The sequence below is a fragment of the Thermomyces dupontii genome, assembly GCF_041956625.1.
Source record: "Thermomyces dupontii strain NRRL 2155 unplaced genomic scaffold VTN31scaffold_3, whole genome shotgun sequence".
Classification (NCBI taxonomy): Eukaryota; Fungi; Ascomycota; class Eurotiomycetes; order Eurotiales; family Trichocomaceae; genus Thermomyces; species Thermomyces dupontii.
This window is the reverse complement of record NW_027192309.1, coordinates 2714016-2730199: the sequence shown is the minus strand read 5'-3', so window position 1 is coordinate 2730199 and position 16184 is coordinate 2714016. Positions and strand designations below refer to the sequence as shown.

At 50.7% G+C, this 16184-nt stretch overlaps 4 protein-coding genes across 4 annotated transcripts; 2 read left to right on the top strand and 2 right to left on the bottom strand.

Moving 5' to 3' along the window:
• Positions 1–3549: 3549 nt before the first annotated feature.
• Positions 3550–4957, top strand: VTN31DRAFT_4480 (uncharacterized protein; the record flags this gene model as incomplete). Its single annotated transcript, XM_069404873.1, has 5 exons — positions 3550–3667; positions 3858–4570; positions 4626–4715; positions 4763–4882; positions 4937–4957. The coding sequence occupies 5 exons, from the start codon at positions 3550–3552 to the stop codon at positions 4955–4957; spliced, it is 1062 nt and encodes a 353-aa protein (XP_069261803.1).
• A 2696-nt stretch (positions 4958–7653) lies between these two features.
• On the bottom strand, positions 7654–9138 carry VTN31DRAFT_4479 (uncharacterized protein; the record flags this gene model as incomplete). Its single annotated transcript, XM_069404871.1, has 1 exon — positions 7654–9138. One exon carries the CDS (start codon positions 9136–9138, stop codon positions 7654–7656), a length of 1485 nt encoding a protein of 494 aa, XP_069261802.1.
• A 2753-nt stretch (positions 9139–11891) lies between these two features.
• Positions 11892–12847, top strand: VTN31DRAFT_4478 (uncharacterized protein; the record flags this gene model as incomplete). Its single annotated transcript, XM_069404870.1, has 3 exons — positions 11892–12497; positions 12555–12781; positions 12832–12847. The coding sequence occupies 3 exons, from the start codon at positions 11892–11894 to the stop codon at positions 12845–12847; spliced, it is 849 nt and encodes a 282-aa protein (XP_069261801.1).
• Positions 12848–14411: 1564 nt separating this feature from the next.
• VTN31DRAFT_4477 (uncharacterized protein) lies at positions 14412–15590 on the bottom strand (the record flags this gene model as incomplete). Its single annotated transcript, XM_069404869.1, has 7 exons — positions 14412–14500; positions 14561–14681; positions 14736–14876; positions 14940–15085; positions 15155–15309; positions 15403–15443; positions 15582–15590. The coding sequence occupies 7 exons, from the start codon at positions 15588–15590 to the stop codon at positions 14412–14414; spliced, it is 702 nt and encodes a 233-aa protein (XP_069261800.1).
• Between the last annotated feature and the right edge of the window lie 594 nt (positions 15591–16184).

Below are 16184 nucleotides of genomic sequence, written 5' to 3'. Positions count from 1 at the left end.
CTCTCGGAGGAGCGACGTCGCTACTACAAGATCAACCTCCCAAGAGAGCTTATCGGGGGCGAGGCCCCGCGGCAGATTGATCTGATCGTCAAACGAAAGAGCGGGAATCCGTCGGATACCGAGCACGATTGGAGAGAAATCGAGGTGATTGGCGAGCTCAAGGCGTCCAACAACGATGGTGTCAAAAAGCCATTGGTGCAGCTCGCCCGATACGCGCGAGACGTGTTCGCCTGTCAGCCGACGCGCCGCTACCTCCACGCGTTTACCATCTGCGGGCCATTCATGACGCCGTGGGTGTTTGATCGTTCAGGATGCTACAGTCCGGGCCAGTTCAATATTCATACGGAGCCAGAACGATTCATACGGCTGATCGCCGGATACACGATGATGGATGAGGAGGAACTAGGTTTGGACACGTTCATGGAACGGGATGGCGACCGTCACTTCATACGCATCGAGCACGAGGGAACCGAGATGAGACTGCAGCTGGAACTGGAGCCTTTCACCCGCCAACGGGCGATCGTCTGCCGCGGAACGTCCTGCTTTCTCACAAAGCGTCCGGACTCTGAAGACTGGGACCACGTCACCAAATTTTCATGGACATCCGACCGACGGAAGCCCGAAGCCGATCTTCTCCAACTGGCGAAGCAGAAAGACGTTCAAGGCATCGCCAAATTGTTGGGTCATCGCTCGATCACCAGCATCAAAAGCATGCGCTCAGACATCACGTTTACGAGGCCGTACACTTTTGGCGGTACCTCTAGCGCCGCTTCGTCGTTTTCGCCGTCCCAGCCGTCCAGTGTCCGATCGTTCAGCCAGCTCCACAGCTTGACCATCGCGGAGAGTGGGGGTGAGGGTCCATCAAGGAAACGCAAGTCGGTTGATGTCGGCCCGAAATCAAAGCGATCCAGGTCCAATAACCGATCGATTCCATCCCAGAATGAGGTCACTTACGATGTGGTAGAAGCGCAGGGGGCCAGTCTGCTCGCTTCTAGTGACGGCCCGTACGACAACCGCATTTTGCGCTGTCTCGTCGTCTATCCCGCCGGCCGGCCGCTCTATAAATACCAGTCGCCCTTGGAGCTGTTGGAAGCGCTGCGTGATGCGATCAAAGCGCACAGATCCCTTTACATCGATGGAAAAATCCTTCACCGAGATATCTCTGAGAATAATATTATCATAACCGATTCCGAAAAAACTGGCCGTGTGGGGATGCTGATCGACTTGGATCTCGCCAAGAAGGTCGGCACCCAACGAAGCGGCGCTCGCTGTCGCACCGGCACCATGGAGTTCATGGCCATCGATGTGCTGCTCAATATCGACCATACATATCGGCATGATCTCGAGTCATTCTTCTATGTGCTTATCTGGCAGTGCGGTCGTCGGGGCTGGCAGTTTGTCAACAGACCAAAAGATCGACCGGCGGATAGTTCTTTCACAGACTGGTATACTGGCTCCTTCAGGAAGATCGCAAACGCCAAAATTGGGAATATGACTGCCAACGGATTCGGGCAGATTCTAGAGGAGTTTCCACCTGAGTTTGATTGCATCAAGCCGCTTTGCAGGGAGTTGCGGGGAATCCTATTCCCTATCCGTCACGGCGATATCTTTACAGGTACACCGAAGGAGTCAAAGGTTCTCTATGAGCCAATCATCGAGGCCTTTGGCAAGGCGATTGGCGATATCAAAGCGGGATTACATATTAACTGTTGATTGTTCTTATGGTTGCTTGGTGTTTAGATACCCAGTGTGCTTTGTCTGATTGAGCAATTCCACGCCTCTGTCGCCATTTGAGAGATACCATTCCTGAAGGCCTTCTGTCTCTTTGCTGCCAAGTGGACTGCGGCGGCCTATCTCTCATTGTTGTATCCTGATGTTGTGTTCACCGCGGAGTTGTTGACTCTTCCACGGGGAGTGCTTGCTACAGGGTTGGCCACTACCTTCACCCTGTATGGAGGGGGATCAGACTAGCCCAGATACGATAGCGCTAGTCTCATCCAGTTCTTTCATATATCTCAGCTATCTTTCCAACCTCCGGTCTTACAGTACACTAGAATCGAGGCTAGGATTCTCGCGCGAGCCTTAACTTTCGAGACTCGATGTAATCTCCGTACTACCTACCACAAAATAACTTCAAACGTACTCCGTACAGTATGTAACTACTGGTAGTTATCCGCCCCACGGGATGCCTTGGGCGGACGGGCATCGCCGCATCACAGCCAACGGCCGTCAGTCATTGAGCTGGAAGACTGTCCTGCGTCGACAGTTTTAACGGAAGTACTGACTTGGGAGCCCTTGAGTTTTGATTATGATGATTGGGCTGACACTGTGCAGAAACTGAACCATTTCATCGCTGGCCTGTCTGAAAGTATATCTACTCGACAGTACTCGTCCGGAGTACTCCGCACTGGACTCCCTCATGGCAGTCTTTATCTCAGGTTCACACGGCTACAATGAGTACTACCAGTTCCTGTGTTGCTCATCAAGCACCAGGATGCTATCCCGGCGGATCAATAGAGGGATTGATTGAGTGCAGTGCTTAGTGCCATGCCACTCACTGTATGTACCAGGGTCCAGGTACGACGCCATACTGCCGGTTCCCAATCCATACCTAGGTACGGAGTATTTCTCATGCCGGGAGCGAAGCATATGTACTACTAGTATATACTTCCGCAACACATCTCATATTCGATGAGATGAATCAGATGGAATGAATCTCATCGCGAGAATGGAATAACAGTCGGAGAATAAACTCACGCGCCTGCGAGTTCGGCAATCGAGGCATGGCCTTCATATTTCGGCGACTGAAACAATTGCAGATTGGACCAATGTACGACATGCTGATATCGCACGAAGCATTCATCCTCTATTCCATACCTACTTACTATCAATGGATGGACTCGTACTTTGTTCGATAAAATAACCGCCTTGAAACATCCATCGAGCGCGTTTATCTGCTTAGGAGAGCTGTCTCGCTGCAGACAGGGAAGGAAGCGTCCAGTCAGTGTCTGTGCTTAGTCATGCCTTGCCCATTCAGGAGACCCCCTCGAGTTCCTCCTTGGCAGGCGCTCAGGCACCTCCCTCACAACATCCTCAGGGCAATCCGTGCGTGCTTCTCTTCCATCCGCTTCCCTTCACCCTGAGAGTGCAGGCAGAAGTAATCCTTGATGCACTTCAATTGCTGCATGCATCGCTCATGTACATCCAGTCCTCCTCCATCGTGGCTAGTGTACAGTACAGTAGTGTAAGGACCCATCTGCACAGCATTCTCCGCGCCAAACGCCGGACTGCTCCTCTCAAGCAACCCTGTTTAATTCGGGCCTCTCCACTCTGATTGGCCAGGGATGCTCACTAAGCACCGTGGCCCATCAACTCGTCCCGTCTCCCCTTAATTGCCCTTGCTCTGTCGCTTCTCACTCCCATCTCATCCGTTCCGTGCCTTTCTCGTGCTTCCCCCGTGGCACGCCGTGGTCAATTTGACCTCCTCTCACTCTGTGTTGAGTTTTCCGTCGCGGTCTTGCTCTGGAACCATCTTCCCCCCTGCGCACCATGGCGTCCGAGTTGAGTAGTGAGCAGATGCAGGCCAAAATCACCGCCGCCCGGCGGGAGGCAGAGAGCCTGAAGGATAGGATCAAGCGCAGGAAAGATGAGCTGGCAGATACAACTCGTAAGCTTTTCCCTATCCTGGTGATGCTGCTCGCAGTGGAATCCCCCAGATCCATGCCTTGCGTTGTCCCCCCCCCCCCCCCCCCCTCCCCCTTGAACATGTACGATGAGCATTGCCATCGGCTATGCAACACCGTATGACTCGCCATCTACTCCTCGTTCCAGGTGATACTAATCATCGCGATCTACAGTGCAACAAGTGGCGATGAACAACACCGACCCTCTGCCCCGAATCGGCATGCGACCGCGACGGACGTTGAAGGGACACCTGGCCAAGATCTACGCCATGCACTGGTCGACCGACCGACGACATCTGGTGTCCGCATCACAAGACGGCAAGTTGATCATCTGGGATGCCTACACAACGAACAAGGTTCACGCCATTCCGCTACGCTCGTCGTGGGTCATGACCTGCGCCTATGCCCCCAGCGGCAACTATGTCGCCTGCGGTGGTCTGGATAACATCTGTTCCATCTACAACCTGTCTGCGCGCGAGGGTCCGACCCGTGTGGCGCGAGAATTGTCGGGTCACTCTGGGTACCTCTCCTGCTGTCGCTTCATCAACGACCGTCGCATCCTTACATCGTCCGGCGACATGACCTGCATGCTGTGGGACATTGAGTCCGGGTCGAAGGTGACCGAGTTCGCTGATCACCTGGGCGATGTCATGTCCATCAGTATCAACCCCACCAACCAGAACGTATTCGTGTCGGGCGCCTGCGATGCTTTCGCCAAGCTCTGGGACATCCGAACTGGCAAGGCTGTCCAGACGTTTGCGGGTCACGAGTCCGATATCAATGCTATTCAGTTCTTCCCCGACGGGAATGCCTTCGGCACTGGGTCTGATGATACGACGTGCCGCCTGTTCGATATCCGTGCGGACCGCGAGCTGAACACGTATCAGGTTAGTCATGGAAATGATCATGTGCAGAAGCCCAAGTACTGACTCCTTTGCGCAGAGCGACCAAGTCCTCTGTGGAATCACGTCGGTGGCATTTTCCGTCTCTGGGCGTTTGCTCTTTGCTGGCTACGATGACTTTGAGTGCAAGGTGCGTACGATCGGCCAAATTTCTTCCTACAATGCTAACCCTCGCAGGTGTGGGATGTTCTGCGCGGTGACAAGGTTGGTTCGCTGAGCGGACACGAAAACCGCGTCAGCTGCCTTGGCGTCAGCAACGACGGCATCAGTCTCTGTACCGGCTCTTGGGACTCGGTGGTACGTATCGCAATTTCAGTTCTTCGGACGTGGCTAATGTACACTTTTAAATAGCTCAAAATCTGGGCGTGGTAGAGTCATGACCTGTTGCATGTGTGTCCTCCTGGGCCCATTCAACAATATGTTCGTTCAATGTACGATATTGCTATTCCCGCGAGCCCGGTATGGCCGCTCGGAATTGGCCAAGCCTGGGATCTATGGAGAGCATGGTTGCCCGTGACCGATTTGTTTTCTTTCCGATTTTTGTTCATTGCCTCCATACCAAGACTACGATCATGTTCCCAGTTCAGGAGTCAGCGTGTTTGGCACGCTATTTGGTTGGCCATTGGTCTCGGTTTATTGGAGCGCTGGTTCATACTGCGCGTGACTTTAGGATTTTTTTTTCTACCTGCCCTCGTTGCATGTTTGGGTGGTGGGAATATGGTTGTTTCGATTAGGTTGAGTTCTTGGCCCGGTCCTGATGCGCCATTGCTCCAGCTGATCCTGCATCAATGGCATGCACAACGCTGACTTTGCATGCGGCATTGGCTTTGGCTTGTGTCTGTCTGCTTTGGCGTTGCACATATTCTTTTTTTTTTTTCACTCTCTCTTTCTATTTCCTTGTCCGTTTGGTACTGTGTTTTTATTATCTTGTTGTTCTCATGTACTTTTCCTTGTGTTGTAAAGGTCAATCTCTGATATCCGGGATGTGTATCGAAATGATTGGATCGTTGAATGAGAAGAACTCAAAAAGTTCCATCCCCTTGCCTTTGAAGCAATTAGCGTGAGAGAAATGAGGCGTGGAGCACATGGTTCGCCATGTGTCACTTACCGACATTCCTCATCACTGATATTGATCCCAGCACCGCGTGCTTATCGTGCTTAATGCTGAAATGATCGTGGGTGAAGCATGCAAGGGGTGATAAGCACCTTGGCTTTTTCAGCAAGACCAAGCATGACAAAAAGTCAGAACCCTGACTGCCAGTCAGTCACTAGCAGCTATCTGTGACTACGCAAGGGGCGTCAAAAGTCTTTTCAAAGGTTGAAAGCGTTACTCCGTACTATAGAGGTTGAGTATCCAAAACTGCCTATATACAGTACATGTTGTGAGAGCGTCTATCGAAGAATGCCTTAGCCTAACAATACTACTCCGTACATATTTCCAATCCCTGCTTGGTCGGGTAGGGTAGGTATTCTAAGTACTATACTAGTTACTGTACTCACACATGACATTCTGATCTGACAGATCTGTTCAAAGTGTCTCGGCTGGCTGATCTAACTACTCGGTCAATCTTGGCTCTTTTGTATCGTACGTACGGTACATATGTCTTGTACTCCGTATACTGTCTAAGATCTCACCCATAAACTCATAGAGATTCTACAGAGCTTCGATGCAAAGTCAAGCCTGTAGGAAGTACATATCCCGAGGTAGGTTCATGACGGGCTTTGCAACCTTGATCTATGAAATGATTCTTGCACTTCTATTTCGATGGCAAGTATACATAATGCAGTACTATGAATCACCAAACCAGGACAAGAAAAACAATATATCACTCAACTCAAAGCATGCCGACAAATCAAACGTTAGTTTTCAGTAACTATTTCCTCCCTCATGGTAAAGACCTGACAACAAATCTTTTGAATATAGGTACAGTCAAGTGGCTTTCTGGCAAGCCATTCAGTAATCCATCTATTCTCTGTCAAAATATCCTGGCCTTTGATCCTTTTTTTCTAATTTGATCGGCAGGTCAATTAAACGCTGCAGCTCTTATACCTATCATGATACCTAACCATCGAAATACGAAGACCATGCAGCGCAGAGAAACATGTCCCCGTATCATTGAATACATACAGTACTAGTACTAAGTATCGAGCTTCCATTCCACCCTTCCATGCAGGGTCCAACCTTTTTATCTTATTGAACCGGTCTCCATTCTGTCATAATTCCGAATTCGGCCCGCCATACAGTACGGAGTACGGTATCCATCGATCTGCTCCAGTCAGGATCCACTCGGCCCGGCTGGGATCCACCTCTCAGACAGGAACGGATCGGCTTGGCGCTCTCCCCTGTCAAAACTGGAAAGTGCAAGTACAATAACTACTCGTACTGTATTCCAACACCAAAAGGGCTGCTTCACAGTTCAAAAAGGAAGGATTAAAAAAAATATCAGATCCAGGATTCGAACCTCCTGCTTCCAATTCACGCCTAATCTGTCAATAACCTATAGGTATGTTCCCCCGATGCATCGGCGATGCACCATCGATGCACCAGGTACATCTCCAAGACGACCAAAGCCATCATTCAACAGCCGAGTTCTCACTATCTACTTGCAAAACAACCCTTGAATTTCTAACTAGGTCCAGAAGAATTCAATAAAATAATAAGGAAAAGAAAAAAAAAATCAGGAGCTGTGAAGGTGCCGTCTTGAATCTTCCTCAAGTTTGACCTGGCCAACACAACTCCCCCGTCATCAGCAGGGCAACAGGGCTGCAGACTGGGAAGATCAGTCACCTACGTAGCTGGAGTTGCTGACCGCTACGCCATTACCCCTCGACAGTTACCTAGAGCACCCGAATTGTCATTGATAGCTGACCTCTGGATTCCTGAAGGGGAAGGAAAGGCTGGTTTATTTGTGAATTTCACCTCGTCAACATTCTACTTTGGGCAACATGAACATGATTCAAAACCATTCTTTGGTAAAGTCTAGCTCTATAATTTCTTAGCCATACTGTTCAAGCTGGAGACCCAAAGACATTTTCGAAGGACCAAGCTTACTTCCAATATACCTATGCTATTGCGCCCGCCGCCATATCAACTCAATGACCCTATCACCTTCAGAGCTGTCCTGATAGGTGACCGCTTCTGGCTCCGACTTCTCATTCTCCGTGTGCTCGTCTCGGGATTGGAGAATGTAGATTTGCCGTACAGAGCCGTCGTCGAGGACAACGCTCTCCGCCAACTTATAGGACATCTTGCCCTTGTCCCTGGGACGGAGAGGCGCCAGACGAAAGTAAAAGGATTGGTCATTGGACCCGTTCATGTCGTCCCAGGTCTTCTCCATGGGCCGGACATTCTTGACCATGTCGACCTCCTCGTTGAATTCGTCGCTGTACCGGATGACCGAGTATCCGTTTGTCAAGATCCAGCCATCGGCGAACCGCCATTGACGGAGGATGCAGGATGTGCTGCACGCACGAGAGACAGACGAGATTTGCGCCATGTCCGCCCAAAACCAGGACCGCCAGTGATGTAACGACACGGGCAACGTTCGCGCCGCTTCGAAGAATCCCGACACATCTCCCGCAAGATCCATCTGGAACAGACCCGAGTCAACCGTAAGTTTCGTGTCGGTGAGCTGATAGATGCAGCTCGCAATCTTTCCGTCCCCGTGGTCTGTATTCTCTTCGCACAACTCCCAAACCTTGCCCAGTTGGTGCAACAGTGGGCGCGAGATGAAGATGCCAGCACCACCAAAGGCAAAAATACCGAAGAGGCCGATTTGCTTGCCGTTCTCCGAGAGTCCTCCGATATAGTACGGTTTCCTCTCGTCGTATTGTCTCAGCATGTCTAGCACCCCCTCCATGGACGGGAAGAATGTGTCATCGTCCATAATAACCGACCACTTGGTCCCTGGTCGTGCGTTGTCAGCGAGCACCTGAACCAGAGACCAGTATCGCGTTTCGTAGTCCTTGCTCGACTCAAAGATAACCAAGTGAATTCCAAGAGACTCCGCTTTCTCTTCTATCTTAACGATGCGCGCCCCTGGCTCGATAACTGCCAGCAAACGCGCGTTAGAATGACCCAGCCAATGCCCAAAGGCATCCATCGCTACTAACAGCCGATCCCCCGTCGTGGAGATGCCAAAGTCGAGCTCTGACGCATCCATCTTTGGCGGCGGCCACGGCACGGCCAGCCGAATCGGAGGAGCGCAGGTCACATTCATCCTGGAATCGACTCTGCCGCTGGAGCCGACCGATGGTACATCTAACAATGCAATGTCTACATCCACCGACATGGGCAAATCGTCCCTGGTCCAATTAGGTCTTATTTCTCGACGCATGTAGTGGACCGGCTCCTGCAGGTCATATTTGCGGATGACTCTTGGATCGGCAATACAGACAGCTTTGTCCGTTGACGATGACAGAAAAGGGTCTCGCGCTGGCAGCGACGGCAGATATCCACGATGGCGGCGATACGGGTAGACGATGAACAGGAAGCATGCCGCCAAAACGGAGGCCACTGCCCAGCGACATCGGGATCGAGAGAGCGAGATCATAGTAGCCCACTGCCAGCACTCAGTCGGCAGATGGCTTGGAGATCACTGATTATCTATTCCCATCGAAAGATGGAGCGATAGACATGGATCAAGCAGACACGGTTCGGATTGTCATGAAGACGTCGTCGAGCCCCCTGTGACAAATCGGGAAGCTGCGGTCCGGGCGGCGGAATGATTCATGCCGGGATGACGTCGAAGCGGGAAAGACCATCCTGGGAGGAAGGAACGACCCTGCCAGTATAACGAGGCAATCACGCTGAGGATCTGATGACGACTGCTGGATGGTGATGCGAGGCCATCCATAGTCAAAGGGCTTGAACTCGAATCGATAAGTAGTAGGTACTTAGGTATGCTTTCGTCTCGTCTTCGAACCATTTGCTAACCACGGGTCCAACAGGAGAGGATTCTTCCACCCCAACAATCCTACAAGTACGAAGACGAACACGGTTGATGCTCCAGTATACATCCTGCGAGCATTTCTTCGTGAAGATGAGTCTCGACATGACGCGAAGCCAGATGCAAGTGGCTGGAACTCTACATGCACGCCGGCCGGTCCCAAACGGACGCTGTTAATAGAACGCATACCTTTCGCCACAGAACATGGTGGCTGTACAAGACCACATCAGTGGTTTTATGCCAGACACTGAAGCGATGTGCGAAGATCCTATACGTAGTCTTGACGGTTTCGGATCACTGATCAATCTTCGAGGAAACCTCGGTCAGTCAGTCTGGCTACTGAAAGAGAAGTTTGTCAAGGCACTGGTCTCCAAAGGAATGGCCATGTCGGGACCAGTATGTGTTGGTCTTTAGTATGTATAAAAACAACATACTGTAGAACCCAAAAAGAAGCCTCGAGATGTTTTTCAGGGTTCGAATTGGCAAGCAGATTGCCGCGATCAACATACACTAATACCGTAGTCAATAAAGATCGAGTGAATTAATCATTTTGAATCGTCCGGTTGATAGACCATGGAGCAATTTCTCCTTCCCTTAAGAGGCAATGGAGCAACCAGATACGATAGGAATACAACTATCTGGAGGATCCTTGGCCATGTGGAATGGGAATGTATACTACTCCGTACTCTGAACCACTATGGAGTACCATGTCTCCTTGTGCAGCAGTCACCCCAGTACCTAATAGACTATATCAAACTCGGGACTCAATCAAGAAGTGATATGGAAATCATAGGTGTAAATGTTTCAAAGATCAGGGGAGAGGCCTAACCCTATCATCAGAAGAATCATGATGAGAGCTGGATGGCTCGACCGGTGAGCCAGAAATAGGTGAAGCTTCATACAGAGTACCCAATCTGGTATCCGTAGGTTCTTTAATAGCAGTAAAAGCTAGACCTTCTAATTCTATTCTAGGTTGGTGGTTCTAGCCCTATTTCTCGGAGGGCGGACGGGCGGACCGTCGGAGGCTTAAGCGGCCGACTCGATGCAAGGAATGGTGCTGAGTTGGAAGAAGCAATCTGAATCCGAGTGTGTTTGATCTCTACTGTTCTCATTTTCTCGTGCGAGACTTACAGGTCAATACTCGCGTAGACTGGAACTAGTGCGGGAAGAGAATCCTTTGATTCTCTCTTCCGCACTGGAAATTGGGGTGCGCGGAGCGCCGATATAGCCGCATGGAACTACCTCTAATAATAAGTTTGAGCTTGATTAATCCTTCGTGCGCAGTCAGGGATCAGGGACCTTGAGATGCTGGGCGTCGGGCGAGTACCCTCACAAAACTATTCGACGCTTCACCATGAAATCAACAATGACAAGGGAAAACGTGGCAGAACCCTCGCCTGCCAAGCATATGGATGATTGACTTGCCACGTGTTTTTGAACCAGGGTCAGTTTGTTGACTGCATCAGGTTCAGTCTTTCAGACGATGAACTGCAGACGAGGTTGTCCGTTTCGGGTAATGGGTTCATGCAAGTTCATTGTGAATGTATCAGATGGACCCTTGAGCAGTTCAGGCACTTGTTATTTCTTCCATGGCCATATACAAAGGATAGCATTGATAGGAGGAATTTGATGCATACATATTAGAACTCCATACTAGTAACTATTCTCCGGATGAAATGATCAGAATAATGTTCCTGCGGCTTGGAGTCCGGAATCAAAGCGGAACCAATCAGAGCGCCGGAAGTAGAAACATGAAACGCCAAGCCTCCAGTCAGGGGCGGAATCACGTGGCAGCATTTAGGATTCCAGGATCATAGGCTAATAGTTACTGTACGAGGAAGTATTCTGGGGATCGGAGGAAAAAAAAAAAACTCAAATCGCTCGAATTCTGATCGCAGGTTGGGTCTCTGCTACTTCTGCTTTTCTGGTCGATCGATCAAACTCGCGAGCTGCAGGTGCAAGGTCCAACGGAAATCTTAATCACATTTCTTACCGGGAATCGCACTCGCTCGCGTGCCATTTTGGACTCTGTGGAATCGGCCGTGCACTGTGCAGGTCTCCGCGACGCCAGTCTAACGCAACAGAGTATGATTTTTTCGATCCACATACCCGACTGGTGACTCTGAAACACGAACACAACACTCGCAGACTCACAGCCCTGGTTGGGATCGTCATCAGCTCCGTATCCTGTCTGTCGGTGACTCGTGCCGCGTGGTTCAGATCCCAGTTCAGTAGTTGCAGCGTTTCCAAATTCGAGGCATTGACCTCCTCGGCGGCTCCTCCTGTTCGTCGCGGAAGTTGGGACCGTTACTTTTAAACTAATCCTCGAGCCCCTTCTTGGATTTTTCTTTTCCACCATGTCTGCCCAGGAAGAATTCGAGCGCCTGGTGAACAGTAACCGCGAAGTCCTCAAGACACACCCGGAAGATCGGAACGCGTCGGAGACAGAATCAGAGGAAGAGGAGAAGCAAGACGAGGGGCAGGAACAATCAGACAACGATTCCGACTACGCGGACAGCATCCACGACGACCGCAGGAACATGGGGTCGCGAACGACAACAACGTACACGGTGCCCACCACCGTCTTCGAGGCCAACACGGGGCCCAAGGGAGTCATTGCCGACGCACAATCCTATGAGCGGGAGCGCAGGAAAACTTTTAGGCGCACGCTGCTCGACCTGACGGGTCTGGACCTCAGCAAGAAGACGGATGCGGATAAGGACAGGAAGACGGATTCGAATAAGGACAAGATTCCCCTCGACGCAGACGACGAGGAATTCATGCAACGATGGCGCGAGAAGCGAATGCGGGAGCTATCACAGCAGCAGAACCACATGCGCAGGAACAGTCCCAGCAAGCGGCTGTACGGCACAGTGGATGAGGTCGATGCGGAGGGGTATCTCAATGCGATTGAGCGAGTGCCGCCAGACACAACAGTGGTAGTTTGCATTTTTGATCCAGATGTAATCCTCCATCCTCTCCCTCCCCGCAAACATCTTTGTGTCTAATGGAACGATCAGTCTTCCCTCAGTGAAGAAGTCGAAGAAGCCCTGACGGGCGTCGCCCGCCTACATCAAACCGTCCACTTCGTCAAACTCCACTACGAAATCGCCGAGATGAACCACCTCCAACCACCAGCCCTGCTAGCCTACCGAGCCGGCGAGCTCATATCCACGCTGGTCGAGCTGGAGGAGCAAGTTGGCCGGGGCAAGATCACTGTGACGAGTATCGAACATTTGCTGAAACGGTACCTCCCTCCTTTCTTTGACAATCGACGGAACCTAACATTCTGTCTAGACAAAACATCATTTAATGTCGCGACACACTACATACTCTTGTGTCTTAATTCTCGGTGTCCGGGCGTTGGTGTCGGTGTTGAATCTGGATACGATCCCTTCTCGAATTTCTTGTATAATCGATTTCACGACTCTGACACGACGGCAGGAATCGACGACAGGGCAGGTCCCGTGTATATACAAATGCCTACGTCAATCCACGCTCACGTGGACATGCGGCCAGTCCAGTCGAGAGATCATGCTTGATGTCGGGTTTTTTTTTTATTTTGTATGTGATTATTCTTGTGATATCCCCTACTCGTAGTGTTTTATGAAGTATCAATAGACATGTATTTACTGATTCCAGACATAAGAATGGGAAATATGAAAGGATCGGTTTATTGTAGCTTTAACCTCGAACTTGCCTGTGATCACCCTGGGTCTGAATTGACCGAGACAACACCATCCTTCGCCATTCAAGTAAGCGAGGATTATCATTCCCTCCGAAGTCACGATACCAATAATGACCGAATCCCTCATACGCTTTTCCACGTTTCTCCTGCATGGATCTTCATTGTAAAGCAAGTCCGCCAACCGCATAGGTAGGTAGGTAGTTACCGAGCTGGACCGACACTTTTGAATCCAACGAGCCGTGACCGATGGAAGGAAAAAAAGGAAGCTGGTATTCAAGGAAATCAACCGGCGACTTTGACGAGGGGTCTTTGAGGGCTTGCAGCTGCTTACTTCAGTTGAGTCTACTACCTTTTCATGATCGAAGTTGTCAATGCCGCACAGCCCTCACTAAACCCACCAACAAACAGTCACCCCGAACCGACAATCCGCAAGCAAGCAACCAACCAACCAACCCCCTTTCAAAAAACTTCCAAACCGTCTGGCAGAGTTGCTCAACCCTGCAGATCTATCCTCTATCCCCCGGACCCTAATACCGAGTTCGTAATCATCAATCCATTGATTGATTAATCGGGATTCTTTTGCAGGACAGGACGGTCGAGAGGAGATTGGCAGAGTCGAGGAGCTCGAGCTCGAAACGGGGCGGCGTTGCTGTCGTCGCCGTGGAGTAAGAATAGAGAAGAATACTTACACTGTAGTGGGAGGAATTATCAATTCCTCGGGGACAGGATGGTGGTTTTCGCGGTGACATTATCCCCAAGGAAAACGGGGCTACCTACAGGAAGAAGAAGAGGGGGAAAGAAAGTTGAATTCGATCAAGATACTATTGATCTGATCGCCATGGCACACGCGGCCGACAAAGAACCCTGCAGTAGCCAAGTACATCGTCACCACGCTGAATGTCGAGAATAACCAGTTCAATTTAACAAACAATGCCTAACTCAAAACCCACTCCCTATCATTACCGGAAAGGAAAAAAAGAAAAAGAAGGAATAACTATCACAGGTAATCGAGGTCATCATCGTTGATAATAGAGCAGCATGATGTGGAACGGACGGGGAAACCGGTGGTGCATCCATAGACCTGATGAGGGCATGCTGTCATGCATCATTCGTCCCAAAAAGAAATCGCGCATCACCAGACGTATACGATCCATATCGCCATCCAGAACAGGACAGGACAATGGACTGATCAAGCAACGCCCTTTTCCGTGACAAAGTCCCAGAGCATTTTGATTAATGTATCCGGGAGGGTGTAGAGGTCCACGTGGAATTCCCCTTCTAAAGCCACAGTCAGTAGATGCTCGATTTAGACCAGGGGAGAGAAAGAGAGAGACGTACGCTCCACGTCGTTCCGCGTATACGAATCCGGACTCTTGTTGTCGTGGATCATTTGCACGACTTGCAGGAGATCATCCTCCGAGAGTTTCTGCAGTCCGTCGGCGAGTTTGTCCATATCGATCTGGTCAAAGTCAGCGTCTGCGTTACCCCCGAGGACTGGGTTTCCTTTGCGTACCGTCTTGTCCAGCTTCTTCTTCTTCTTCACGCTCTCCTCGCCCGTGGCTCCACGCTTGGTCTTGACCCCATTCTCATCACCCGGAACGGGGCCCGTCTCACGGAGCCGCTCCAGCAAGGCGGGCTTGGGATTCCTAAACGTCTGGTCCAAAACGTCAGCACTGCAACGAAGGATAACGAAAAAAAAAAAAAAAGTAACACGTACAATCACATGTTTCGACTCGTATCGACTCTGCTGAAAGTTCAAGTCATGCGTGATCGTATGCTCCTTGTCCGGCGCAAACAGGCCGATAGTCATGTCGAACTCGCCCCATCCTTCCTCTTCGATTCGGAACGGCGGCGTTTTGAACGCTAGGATCGGTCAGCACCCACCTCCAGGCGAACCATTCCCAAAGCTGAAGATTTATGCATTGTACGCACTCTGCACCGCGCGATCCCCAAAACTCGGATGTAGTCGGTAGGTGACTTTATCGAAGAGCGACGTCGGCGTGGGCTCGCCGTGCTCGTTCAGGACGTGGATCTCAATCGACCATGCTCGCTGCGGGAAGCCGGCGACGCCGGAGTCTTTGCCTTCACTGGAGAACACGATCAGCAAGAGGTGTTCGCATTCAGAAGGGAGCTGAATTAAAAAAAAAAAAAAAAAGCAAAATCTGGATCTGGAAACGTACATGATATGCTGCTCCGTTATAAGCTTGATTGTTCGCTTGACCTGTATCCCAGCCATCGTGAGCTTCAATGACCATCTTGAATACGTAGCAAGAAGTCGGGATTCTCAACGCGGCGCATCGCGGAGTCGCAATGACCCAAGGAACGCGCATTGAAGGAAGGGAGAGAAAAAAACACGTACATCCGGCATCTTGACGCGCAGCAGTAGAAGCGCCAATCCAATCAGTCCCCCTTGTCAGTGTCGTCGCCGAAATTGTCGCGCGCGCAAAAGTGTAGTGGTGAACTTGTCGAGGTGGTTGGTGCTGGAGATTGGTGGCGCGCCGGGTAATCAAAGAATACTGTAGGAACCGAAACGAGAAACTTCCAACGGAGATGGTTCTGATCGTCAACGTCTCCTTCGCAAAGGGATACGTCGGGCGCACGGAGCAATCTGGGCTCGATGAAGAGAGTCCTTGCTGAGGGAAAAGTGCCGAACAATGGAGGTTTGACCATGAACAGGTGTTCTTCTCTCGTTCTCTGAAAGCGGTGAGGAACAAACTCCATCAAAACGCTCCATCGCTACATCTACAGAAGTGTTCTACAAAAATTAAAGTAACGAGTAATCGAAGAAAGCTGCATGTATATGTCCATTGCCTGTATTCAATCATAGCCATTCATCATGTTCTAATCTACCACACCCGCCGTCTGCCACGGTTCCTAAAATGCGCTCCGAGGATTCGGACATGGTGGGCGGGAACATCACAACCGGGCTTGCGGGATCAGTCCGTGATACATTAATTCGATC